Below are 12,883 nucleotides of genomic sequence, written 5' to 3' on the forward strand. Positions count from 1 at the left end.
TGAATTTCATGTTTGTACTCGGACATATTGTGTAACATTTATAGTGAAGAACAATGCATAATGATAAGTTCTCGAGACCAGTTGTCTGTGAGAAGCACTGATAGTAAAGGGCTGAATAGAAATGAGAGTGCAGACAGGGGCCGCTCCGTCTGACTGTCAAACAGCACAACTGAGAGAAGAGCGGTGCCTATTGAGTCCTCAGATTTATTGCTGCTGTAGGACACAGGGCATTGTTCCACCGAGGCAGTCTTTGTACATGTACACCAGATGTATTGGGAGGGGGGTTATAGTCAGCAATTAGAACTTTTGCCACTCTGCCTCTAGCTTTGTGTAAGTAGACTGCTTCCCTCCCCCATTTCTTTATGGCCTGGTATGCAGATGAGGTTGAATATGCACTTAAATTAAATTGACAAATGTCATAAGCATAAGGTTAACAACATATGACTTTCTCTGCCACTAATGTAATGATGGTTGGTTGCGTTTGAGTTTTAAAGGCTTTGGATATCATGACTCATATCTCCCTGTCCTCATACTCCTCAAGGTTCAGCTCCAAAGCATCTTTCAGAGCAAGCATGTGGATCACTTTCTGCACCATGTAGTGGAACTACAGAAGCAGCTGACTGTGGCTGACACCGTGTTGATGGTCTGGATGGAGGTCCAGAGGACATGGGTGTACCTGCAAAGCATCTTCAAAGGCTGCAATGACATCTGTCAACAGCTGCCTGCAGATGCATACAGATTCCAAGCAATAGATTCAGAATTTAAGGTCTGCACTTCAATGCATGTTATGTGCAGTTATGCACAGCTTATTGTTGTCTTTGTTGTAAACATGAAGATTTTGGTTCTTTTAGGAACTAATGCTGGACCGTGCTAAGACTAAAAATGTCATTGAGGCCACCAGCAAACTTGCTCTTTTTGAGAAGTTAGAGGATCTACAAAAAAGGTTCACGTTAATGTTAATTAACTTTTAATCCTTGTTTTGTTTGTAGCTGTAGTATGTTGCTCCTTATTCTCATATTCTCTCTCAACAGACTGGTGTTGTGTGAAAAAGCTCTTGCTGAATACCTGGAGACAAAGAGACTTGTCTTTCCACGATTCTACTTTATTTCATCTACAGACTTGTTGGATATCCTCTCTAAAGGGAGTCGCCCCAGGGAGGTACGTTTATGTATATACATTTTAGTTTTTTACATTAGTCAAGTGTCACTCTTTCACTTGTATAGTGACAATTATAAGGAGTAGTCATATTTTTTTTCAGGTAACTTTTCACCTCTCAAAATTATTTGACAACATGTCAGACCTTGAGTTTGCCGAAGATAAAGAGGTGGATAATCCTAAACGAGCCATAGGCATGTACAGCAAAGAGAGAGAATATGTTCCATTCAAGACTGAATGTTGCTGTTATGGGCCGGTAAGATTTCATTCAGTATCAAAGATTTGGAATTTGTGATCACATTACAGGAAACCACTCAACTAATTGTACTTATGCTTGACTTTAGGTGGAAGCATGGCTGACTTGTCTGGAGGAGACTATGCGAGAATGTGTCAGGGGTCACCTGTCTGAGGCAGTGTCTGTGTATGAAGATCGTCCCAGAGAGCAATGGGTTCTCGACTTCCCTGCTCAAGTGTCTCTCACTGGATCTCAGATCTGGTGGAGCAACGATATGGAGCTTGTCTTTAAAAGACTGGAGGAGGGATTTGAGTCTGCCCTGAAAGACTACAACAAGAAACAGGTTCACTTTTTAAATGAGTTTAGCCATAAATTTAAACTTTTCAATGAAGCAAACGAAGCTAAGCTGGCAACAAAGCTGAAATTTGGGTTGGAAAAAAAGAGAGGGACGTATTTGTAAATATTTTCTTAAAAGGGTCCAGACTTTGTTTTTCAGTCATATCACTCCAAGGTTACTGATGCTTCAGTTTAAGATGCTTGACCAGACGGTATTGATTCAGCACTGCTATAAATTGTGGTCTTTTAAATTGGATTATGTAACCACAATAGTGTTATGTAGGATCCAGTACAACAAAAAACACAAATCAAATCCTCAAGAACTCACACAAATCAATCTGTTTGGATGGAAATTATTTCTGTTATTATTTGGGTACATTTTTATTAGGTTTGAAGGAACCTTACTGTGACGTAAATATAAATATATTTTTTTATATATTTATAGATATATGATAGAGGTGTATACTGTTTATTTAAAACGTTAATTATATGATTGTATTCGACTGATTTGTGTGTAAATAGTGAGAGAAGAGGTTACAAATAAAGAAGGTGGACATGTTTTCCATAATGCCATCATAAGCACATCATAGTCCTGAGCCAGGTTTTTGCAGAGGCTCATCGTGGGCAAAGCTCAGTTATGTTATCACTCTTGTCAGTTTCATCAGCATTATTTAAGGTTAGCGTGTCCTTGGTTTCTGTTTGAATAATCTCTCCCTCCCTTCAAAGCACCGTGCTGCACTGATTGGATCTGCTGTCAAGGAGGGCCAGTGACAAATTCAGGACATCAAGTGATGTTTTGGTCAAAACAAGAACACAAAACTTCTAAAAATCTTAAAAGTAGCCATGTTTGAGAAGGTGTTTCTGCAAATTGTCCATGACTGTGTAAATGTCACTTCATCAATATCATTGATTATGAATGCGTAAACATGCAGCTATATAATAGTTGCTGACTCAGTTTTGTATATTTTTTTTAACTTTTGTCTGAATTTCTACCTTTATTCCTTAGATTTAATCTTGTCTGTCTTTCCCTCCCCAGAGTTCCCATCTCAACTTGTTAATCAGCATGCTGCTTGGAGAGCTTAGCTCGGGCGACAGACAAAAGATCATGACTATATGCACTATTGATGTCCATGCTCGAGACATTGTTGGGAGCCTCATTGCCCAAAAAGTAATGGCATTACACCGTTCCTTAACTTGCCTTTCTTTCTGGCCTAGCTGAACTAACTTTGGCTGAACAATTTTACTCATTTGGTAAAAGTGAAAAAGAAAGAATGACCGTTTTTTTTAAGTTTTTCTTTTGTAGGCTGGAATACAAATTATGGGTACAGGAACCACACAACAACAAAAAACCTTACTTAAAAGATAATATGAAACACCTAAATTTGAATAGTTAAGTTACTGGCTTCTAGAGGTTTAATCTTATGAGACAACAAAAACAGAGGCACTTCATACTATTCACCAAATTGAATTGACTCTAATATACTATAGTCAAATTGTAATGTTTTTTAAGAAGTTGAGATCAATTGCTGATCAACCTATTGATCTGTCAAGCTATTAAACAGTCATCTGTGTTCACAGGTCACAACCTCACAGTCCTTTCTATGGATTTCCCAGCTCCGACATTGCTGGTACGAGCAGCAGCATCACTGCTTTGTTAACATCTGTGATGCTCACTTCCTTTACTCATACGAGTATCTTGGTAACACACCACGTCTCGTCATCACTCCCCTCACTGACCGGTGAGTCTGCAGCACTCTATGCATGTAATGTCTCTATACGTCGCTTCATTCAGCTTTGCTACAGCATACTGTGTTTGTGTAACCGTGTGTGCTGTTGCCATGGGCGCATTTAGGTGCTACATAACCCTAACTCAGTCACTCAACTTGACCATGAGTGGAGCCCCCACAGGCCCTGCAGGAACAGGAAAGACTGAGACCACTAAGGATCTTGGCAGAGCACTGGGCATCATGGTATACATCTTCAACTGTTCTGAACAGATGGACTACAAGGTGAATCATTTCAGTAGACAATTCAAAAAGATTTCACTTTTTGAATTGGGTGATTTATTGAGTTGGTGTTCAAGTAAACACTTGCTTAAATGCACAATGTCTTATTTGTTGGGGTTCAGTCAATTGGAAATATCTACAAAGGCCTGGCACAGACAGGAGCATGGGGCTGCTTTGATGAGTTCAATCGTATTGCTGTGGATGTTCTGTCAGTGGTAGCAGTGCAGGTCAAAACTATTCAGGATGCTATTCGGGCTAAGAAGAAAAGGTAATCAAATTGAGACATTGAGACAACCTTTATGCTAAGAGTGGAAAAATGGTCTAAGTCTTTGTGGGACCTTGCAGGTTTTTGTTCCTGGATCAAGACATTGTCTTAAAGCCTTCTGTGGGGATCTTCATCACAATGAACCCCGGGTATGCAGGCAGGACAGAGCTGCCTGAGAACCTCAAGGCTCTTTTCAGGTAGGGGTGAGATGATAACTAGATTAAAACAGCTTCTTTACTCATCATAGGGTTATTTGGCTTGATTATCCTTGTCCCACTGCAGACCCTGTGCCATGGTGGTGCCTGACACTGAACTTATCTGTGAGATCATGTTGGTGGCAGAGGGCTTCCATGGTGCTAAGCCTCTAGCCAGGAAGTTTATTTCTCTGTACACTCTCTGCAAAGAGCTGCTCTCCAAACAGGTAGGTACATAAAGCGCTGTATATTTGAAGGCGATTATGCAAGCACAGTACTGCATGAAATTGTTCAATATGTGTTAGCACTTTGTATGATGAATGTATTTGAAGTTTAATTACAGGAATACACATCTTACTCTCTATTCCCGCATTTCCTCAAGGATCACTATGATTGGGGTCTGCGTGCTGTCAAGTCTGTTCTGGTTGTGGCAGGGGCACTGAGAAGGAGAGACAAAAGTAGACCAGAGGATCAGGTGAATTTCATGTGTGCATCATCTTATAGCCAAAAGCGGAAGACTTGTTGTTTTTGTGTAATATGCAATTAGATCTGTTTTTCAGGTGCTTATGCGTGCTCTGAGGGACTTCAACATGCCTAAAGTAGTGACTGAAGATGCAACAATTTTTTGGGGCCTACTGGGAGACCTTTTTCCAGGCCTGGAAGTGGAGAGAGAGAGAGACTTTGAATTTGAAAAGACCATCCGAAAGACCACACTGGAGCTCAGGCTCCAGCCAGAGGAGACGTTCATTCTCAAGGTTTGACACGATATGGAGTCCCTGATCAATACCCTGAAAATAATCTGAGTAATTCTTCTTAACCACTTTTTTTGTTGTTGTCAGGTGGTACAGTTGGAGGAACTCATGGCAGTCCGCCACTCTGTCTTTGTTCTCGGAAATGCAGGGACTGGGAAAAGCAAGGTTGGAGTGTATTAAATAAAAATGTGTTAAATAAAAGCCTTATTTGATTAGTAAGGTACATTAGATTAAAGGTATTTCTCTTGCAATAGATATTGAGAGTTCTTCATAACACCTATGTAAACTTGAAGAAAAAACCAGTATGGAATGACCTTAACCCAAAGGCTGTGGACAGAGATGAACTGTTTGGCTTTATTCATCCTGCAACTCGAGAGTGGAAAGATGGTAAACAGAGCTGATTTTATAAAGAAAAACAACATTACTCCGTAAACAAGTTATTTTGTTATTATTATTATTATTTTTATTATTATTAGATGCCTTTATCTTGTAATCTCAGCTGCTTTTGATATTCTTTAATCTCTTTGTAAGGTTTGCTTTCATCACTGATGCGAGAGCAAGCAAACATCTCCCACAAAGGACCTAAGTGGATTGTGTTGGATGGAGACATTGATCCGATGTGGATTGAATCACTCAACACAGTGATGGATGACAACAAGGTACCTCCCTCCTGTTCAACCATACACTATTGTACAACGCATAGCAACAAAGGTGGTGGAGAGATGGAAAAAGATGTTTTTCTCCCTCCTTCAGAAATCACTTCCTGGAGTTTGATTACTTGGAGGTCTTTCATGTCACATTTATCTCGTTATTTGAAATATCCTAAAGCAATCTGTCAAATTTTATGAGATGGGAGATGCTCCCCCTATAGCCTTGGTCTTGTACACAAACATTCAAATGTTGTATTTATTTTCTTACCTAATTACACATTTCAGGTTCTTACTCTGGCCAGTAATGAGCGTGTGCCACTGACTTCTTCCATGAGACTAGTGTTTGAAATCAGTCACCTAAGAACAGCCACTCCTGCCACTGTTTCCAGAGCAGGAATTCTCTATGTAAACCACCAGGACCTAGGCTGGAACCCGTGAGTTACACAGTTTGTATTTCAAGGTGTCAGTGCAATGCTGTTATAGTTTTATCTTTCATTTTTTTCCAGAAAAGAAGCTGTGTTGTAGTGGACATTGTCTAAAATCCAGTAAAGATCTGTGTACATGTGGTGGTACACCAGGAGAAGTTACACTTATTTAAATGCTTATAATATAGTAATTCTCCTTGGATTGTTGCTCAGGTACGTTGCCAGCTGGATTGACCAACGAGAACGTCAAACAGAAAGGGCTCACCTCACCATACTGTTTGAAAAATATGTTCCTCGTTGTGTAGATCAGATGCGAAACACCTTTAAGACCATCACTCCTATCCCAGAAAACTCTATGGTGCAGGTACATAATAAACAGGCACATACAATGATTTTCTTTCTTCTTAAGTATGCTTGTAATGTCATAAATGATAACAAAGAATGCATTTTCTCATCCTTCAGACACTTTGCACTTTGCTCAACTGCCTCCTTTTGCCTGAAAATATTCCACCAGATTCTCCAAAAGAGCTCTATGAAACATACTTCACCTTTGCCTGCATTTGGGCCTTTGGTGGGGCCCTATTTCAAGATCAGGTATTTCCAATCAATTGTACTTTCTTTTACATATCAACTCTTGTCAATCAATGAACAGGGATATTTTCAGCTCATTAGTTTTAATATTACAATGACATAATCTGCAGAGCTTTTAAATACTGAACATTTCTCCCTATAAAGAACTAGAACATGTTACATTGAATCTTGAATTTCCCTCGGGATCAATAAAGTATCTATCTATCTATCTATCTATCTATCTATCTATTGAAAAATGTCAATACTTTGGTCAATGTTTGAGGAGACATAAAGTACTGCTGGATAATGGTCTAAGCTAGTTTAAAAAATAGTCGACTTAGTTATCCCTCTACTCACTCTCTGTGTTGGTTTTCATTTATCTGTCATAAAGGTACACATTAAGGTTGAAGCATGACATGATAGTGTCTTTTGTTGAGGGACATATAAAGAGGATCGGGTGACCAAGAATAGTACAAGTTCTACTGGACTAATGGTGGGGCTGTCTTTTAAAACAATAAATATTAATGCTTTTTATTGAACCTCGTGATTTTTCTCAGCTCTATGATTATCGAGTAGAGTTCAGCCAGTGGTGGACCAAAGAAATGAAAACGGTGAAGCTCCCAGCACAGGGTACAGTGTTTGACTACTACCTTGAACCTCAAACCAGACGGTTTCTGCCATGGAGTGATGCTGTTCCTCCATTTGAAATGGAAACATGCGGTCCATTACAGGTAAGAGTCTAAAAGATTAAATACATCTGCACAGGCCCTGTGTAACTCTAGAAACACTTTTCAAAGAAGTTCGACAAATGATTAAAGAAAAATTACCAAAAATGAACAATGCACACATATAAAAATGTATGTAAGCCTCAGTGAACATAATAAGAGGGCAGAGTCAAGTCATGAGTTTATGGCAGGGGTACAAGAATGGATGAAAGGCTTTCCACTGTGTTTGATTACCATCTACTACACCCCATACCAGACTGTGTAGGGGTGAAGGCTTGAGCAACAAGGCTTGAGCTATCACCCACGCACTATTGTCTTTCTTTATGCTCCTGCGTGCAGCTGTGAATGCTCCAAAGGCTCTTGCTGAGCCGTAATTAGTAGGGTTGTGTTCTGAGCAAATGATGCTATTATGACAGAATAGTTGTAGTGTACTGGGGAAATTCAAGAAATTATAAATCACATACAACTCACTGAACACATGTCTGTCAATAAATCACACTCAAAGAAAGCCATAATAACTATGTATGTTTCTGTTCTCTGTCTTCCCGCTGGCTTTATGATTGCAGGCTGTTCTAGTACACACAGCAGAGACTGTACGTCTTCGCTACTTCATAGACTTGTTGCTGGAGAGGAGACAGCCAGTGATGCTTGTGGGGAACGCTGGAGTTGGGAAGACAGCACTCGTCAGGAACAAGTTAGGCTGTCTTCCAGAAAGTTACATGACTACAAAAATACCTTTCAACTACTACACTACCTCCCTCTCGCTGCAGGGTTAGTGGGTTTACAGATTATAATGATGCTGAGACTAGCATATCAGGTAAACCGTAGCACCATCTGGTGGTAATGTTCAGACTCAGTTAGTGTGGAAGGAGAGAAAACTGTTCTCTCCTTCTGCCTCCACTGCCTCTGCTGTGACTGCAATCGTTATCCAGGGGTGGTAAGAGATAAACAAATATACTGAAGTAAAAGTTATTATACATATTATTGATAAAATTTCACCCAATCACAAGTACAATTACCAGTCAATGAATCCACTCAGGTTAAAAAAAAGTAATTCATTTGAACTGTACTGCTTAGTGAGAGTTTTTTTTGTACCCCTTGTGGGAAGGGGAATGGGAATGAAAAATAAAATATGGTCTCTCCTTTCTGGTTTGTCCAAAATAAAGGTAAGAGAGTATGAAACACAAACCAGAATGATGCATCAAAGGAACAGCTGTGTTGCATGAAAGGCAGCTGCTGAATGTAATCAGGAGTTATATATGTTGCTCTAATCTATACCGTTTGAAAAGAAAAATATTCCCTCCATATTGTGTCTATTTTCTGATTTGAGGAAATGTTATTTATTACTTTCCACCCCTGTCATTATTGTAGTGTCATGAAACCCTCTGAGTTAGAAGTGTATGTAATTTGGAAAAGATGATTCTAGCCTTTTCAAAAACGCAACAAATAAATGAGGTCCAGTATGTTCAAGGCAACAGTAGTTTAGTTGACGTTTTTATTGCTGTTGATTTGTAATTGATCATTGTATTTTGCAGGGAATTTGGAGCAATTTTTAGAAAAAAGAGCAGGCAGAAACTTCTTCCCTGTGGCCAACAGAAGGATGGTCTACTTTATAGACGATCTGAACATGCCGGCTGTTGACGATTTTGGAACAGTACAACCTCACACACTGATACGGCAGCATCTGGATTATGGTCACTGGTGAGAAGACTCTACAAACAGTTATTCTATGTGTTAGCCTCGTAGGCCACATCACCAAACAGAACCTTTAGCCAAACTGCAATATTCTCTCATAAATAAACCCCACTTCCTTCTTTTTTGCTCTTTACAGGTTTGACAGAAATAAACTGACCCTAAAAGAAATACACAATACCCAGTTTGTTGCCTGTATGAATCCAACTGCTGGAAGCTTCAATATCAACCCAAGACTACAGGTTGTTCTACCTAAATCTTTAATTTACCTAAATCTGAGGTTCTAATGTTGGATGAAAAGAGGCACTTTTTACAAGAATTATTTGAATTTGTTATGAAAACTAAATAACCTAATTTTGTATTCTTATAAACATCCTTAAAGTTATAACCCATACTTAAAGGTATTACGTATATTATAGGTTTAACCCCTATTTAAACAAAAAAAAAAAAAAAAAATTCACAACCTCAAGATTAGTTTGCCTCAAGTCAAACTAATCTTGAGTCCTTCACTGTATGTGGCTTAGAGAAATATTGAACAAATAACAGATATTAAAAAAATATTTGATATTGAGCATGTAGATGAACTGGGAGACTTACAGTTGATGATTTAGCAGCTAAAACTGATTAAAAAAAAACCAACCCTGAAATGTGTTGATTAAATACATACTGTAGTGTTTATACACACGTTCATTCATATTCAAAGTATATAAAGTTTATAAGTCAATCCAGAACAAGCATCTGTTATAGAAAAGATAACACAGCCATATTTTCTGATCCTGTGTTGTCTGGTCCCCACAGAGACATTTTTCAGTGTTTGCGGTGAACTTGCCCTCCTCTGAGGCTCTGATGTCCATCTACACTCCAATCCTGTGTGGGCACCTTAAGCAGAATCACTTTAGTCCTCTGGTTCAGAGTAGTGCTACAGCTGTGATCCAAGCTGCCATACGTCTTCATCACAAGATCCTTCACAGCTTTCTGCCCACAGCCATTAAATTTCACTACACATATAATCTTCAAGACTTGTCTAACATTTTTCAGGTATAGTTGTCAGCTAGATTTGCAGTTTGATTTTTGACGAAAAAAGGTAATTTTTCACAATATTATTTTTGTTACTCAGGGCATCCTCTTTGCTGAGCCCGAGAATGTGAAAGAGAGCACTGACCTGGCACTGCTATGGATCCATGAGGCCTGCAGGGTGTACTCAGACAGGCTGGTAGATGTCACGGACCTGCGGCTTTTTCGGAAGCTCCAGATGGAAACTGTACATGAATGCTTTGAGGTGCAACACCGATACTGATGAATAGAGTATACAGTATACAATGCTGTTCTCCAACTTTTAAAAACAAAATCGATTGAATCCTGAACTGATTTATTATGCTTTCCCTCTCCTAGGGCCTGGAGGACAAAGAGATGACAAAGCAGCCCCTCCTCTATTGCCACTTTTCCCAAACAGGCAATGCAGCCTCCTATACTCCTGTTAAAGACTGGGCTACCCTCAAGTCTATCCTCACTGATGCTCTGGAGAGCTACAATGAGCTGAATGCAGCCATGAATCTGGTGCTGTTTGAAGATGCCATGCAGCACATGTAAGTATGGCGGGTATTATAATGAATATAATGATCATCACTAATTAAGATATTTTCCTTTGCAAATGTTCCTGGATCAGGACAATACACATAAACTATATACCATAATTTCTGAAAACCAACATAAAAAAGGTATTAATTAAAGATGAAATGCAATGGCAGTTAAATACATTAAGGGAAGCTGATATGTGAGTTAAAATAGCCACCATGCTCCTGAAGTGGAGGATACAAATTAAGTCTTTTTGGAGAAAATCTCTTTAGATAGAAAAAAATGTAGGTTTTGGTAAAGATAACTTATGACATAAAAAGATGTGTTTTTTTGTTTTTTTTAGCTGTCGCATCAGCCGCATCCTGAAGTCCCCAAGGGGTCATGGCTTATTGGTTGGGGTTGGGGGCAGCGGGAAGCAGAGCCTGACTCGTCTGGCTGCCTTCATATCCTCTGTGGAAGTCTTCCAAATCACTCTGAGTAAGGGTTACAGCATCAAGGACCTCAAGGTAAATGTTGTTAATATATTACAGTGGAACAGAGTGCAAAGAACAGTATAACCTATTTATTTATGAAAATGTATAGTTTTTATTTTGTTAAATCTCTCTTCTGGCTGCATGAAGGATATTGATATAAATCAGTTCTTCAGCTTCTTCACTGACATTTGAAAATGCATGTCTAATGTTATTAAATACCTCCATGAAATGTTTACATGTGTCATTGATGGAGAAAGTTTGTCAACTTAACCATTAATACTAGAGTGTACAGTGGACATTGTTTTCACGGCATGTGTTTATTTTCAGATGGATTTGGCAGGCTTGTTCCTAAAGACTGGTTTGAAGAACCAGCGAGTTGCTTTGCTCCTTACTGATGCACATATACCTGATGAACGCTTTCTGGTCATCATAAATGACTTGCTGGCATCAGGTCAGGACCATACACCTCACAACATGTCCTAGCTGTGTTTGATCAAAAAAATATACCTGCTGTCATTTAAGGAAGTAGCAATTTTGTCATGATGTAGCAATTTCGTGCATAGTCAAGCATCAAAACGGTTACACCTTTAAACATATTTCGATGTTTAATGTTGAATGAGTGAATATTGATCAAACAGGTCAATAATCTGTGATTAAGTTTATAAAGTTTCCTCCTTTGTAGGAGAAATTCCTGAGCTTTTCAGCGAGGATGAGCTTGAAGGTATCATGTCAGGTGTGAGAGCTGAGGTCCGTGCTCTCGGACTGCTGGACAACAAAGCGAACTGCTGGAGATTCTTTACAGACCGAGTTCAACTGCAGCTCAAGGTTTAGTTTTTCAGATTTCTCGCTAAAGTCAACATTATTCAGTTGTGTTTTCAGCTTTATCAAATTGACAATAAAAGATATGGATTTTATATTGCTCCTTCATTTAAGTGGAATATGTTCCAATATTTGTAATCACTGTTCTGTACTGGTGTAGTGATGAGCTGCTGACCTGCTAACATCCTATAGTTTCCTCTTTGTATATTATGAACCTGTAACTACAACACTTTTCCGTGTAAATCTTTTTTTTTTAAATAATAATTTCAGAACTGATAACCTTGTAGTTGGGTTGCGACTCATGTACAGAGGCAAAAGGCAATCCTCCAAGCGGGCAGCCCAGGTTCAAGCCATGACATATGATTACCAACTCTCACTCCAAATGGTTTGCACGATGAAGTAACAGAGCCAGATGAACTGGGGGTCAAAAGGAAGGAAATTCTTGTTTCAGTATACACGCATGCCATCCAGCCAATCTTCATGCCAGGGCCTCTGGTAGCGTCACCGTCTGCTCTAGCCAACTGGGAATGTGGCTGCCTGTCCTCATGCCAAGGCCATGAAAGTGGGGACTCAGATGTCTGCCAGTTATAATTTCCCTTTTGATATTTCTGCTCCATCTAGGACCTATGTTAATTTACATTTACATGTGTTCATGTGCTTTTTGGCTGTATATCTTGCCATTCGCATGAAAGGAGATGCAAGTTTGTACACACCTTTTTACTGTACGGTATGTATGTTTGATGGGGTTGACTGTGTCTATGTTTCTACTTCAAACCTTACAGGTGGTACTGTGTTTGTCTCCAGTTGGGGGCAGCCTCCGTGTTAGAGCCCACCGATTCCCTGCTCTTGTTCAGTGCACCACCATCGACTGGTTTCATCCTTGGACCCCAGAAGCCCTGCAGTCGGTCAGCTTCAGGTTCATTCAAGAGATTGAAGGCATTGAGGTCAGATCATTTAAACTGCAGTTTATTGTCTTTCAAACAAACAAGTATTATGTTTATTACTCCAAAA

General features: G+C 39.3%; 1 protein-coding gene across 2 annotated transcripts in view; it reads left to right on the plus strand.

Moving 5' to 3' along the window:
* Positions 1 to 12,883, plus strand: part of LOC306823551 (dynein axonemal heavy chain 11) — a 38,556-nt gene that overhangs the window by 8,276 nt on the left and 17,397 nt on the right. For both annotated transcript variants that reach the window (XM_079343143.1, XM_079343144.1), the window contains exons 26-55: positions 542 to 766; positions 852 to 943; positions 1,032 to 1,158; positions 1,259 to 1,411; positions 1,500 to 1,733; positions 2,763 to 2,894; positions 3,305 to 3,465; positions 3,579 to 3,735; positions 3,855 to 4,000; positions 4,078 to 4,194; positions 4,280 to 4,418; positions 4,574 to 4,666; positions 4,752 to 4,946; positions 5,031 to 5,108; positions 5,198 to 5,330; positions 5,475 to 5,602; positions 5,879 to 6,027; positions 6,232 to 6,382; positions 6,481 to 6,612; positions 7,146 to 7,319; positions 7,880 to 8,084; positions 8,849 to 9,014; positions 9,145 to 9,247; positions 9,804 to 10,043; positions 10,123 to 10,284; positions 10,398 to 10,591; positions 10,924 to 11,086; positions 11,381 to 11,504; positions 11,736 to 11,878; positions 12,655 to 12,816. In XM_079343143.1, coding sequence (XP_079199269.1) covers positions 542 to 766; positions 852 to 943; positions 1,032 to 1,158; positions 1,259 to 1,411; positions 1,500 to 1,733; positions 2,763 to 2,894; positions 3,305 to 3,465; positions 3,579 to 3,735; positions 3,855 to 4,000; positions 4,078 to 4,194; positions 4,280 to 4,418; positions 4,574 to 4,666; positions 4,752 to 4,946; positions 5,031 to 5,108; positions 5,198 to 5,330; positions 5,475 to 5,602; positions 5,879 to 6,027; positions 6,232 to 6,382; positions 6,481 to 6,612; positions 7,146 to 7,319; positions 7,880 to 8,084; positions 8,849 to 9,014; positions 9,145 to 9,247; positions 9,804 to 10,043; positions 10,123 to 10,284; positions 10,398 to 10,591; positions 10,924 to 11,086; positions 11,381 to 11,504; positions 11,736 to 11,878; positions 12,655 to 12,816 — 4,578 coding nt within the window. The remainder of the gene's footprint in view (positions 1 to 541; positions 767 to 851; positions 944 to 1,031; positions 1,159 to 1,258; positions 1,412 to 1,499; positions 1,734 to 2,762; positions 2,895 to 3,304; positions 3,466 to 3,578; positions 3,736 to 3,854; positions 4,001 to 4,077; positions 4,195 to 4,279; positions 4,419 to 4,573; positions 4,667 to 4,751; positions 4,947 to 5,030; positions 5,109 to 5,197; positions 5,331 to 5,474; positions 5,603 to 5,878; positions 6,028 to 6,231; positions 6,383 to 6,480; positions 6,613 to 7,145; positions 7,320 to 7,879; positions 8,085 to 8,848; positions 9,015 to 9,144; positions 9,248 to 9,803; positions 10,044 to 10,122; positions 10,285 to 10,397; positions 10,592 to 10,923; positions 11,087 to 11,380; positions 11,505 to 11,735; positions 11,879 to 12,654; positions 12,817 to 12,883) is intronic.

This window comes from Symphodus melops, assembly GCF_947650265.1.
Source record: "Symphodus melops genome assembly, chromosome: 5".
Lineage (NCBI taxonomy): Eukaryota > Metazoa > Chordata > Actinopteri > Labriformes > Labridae > Symphodus > Symphodus melops.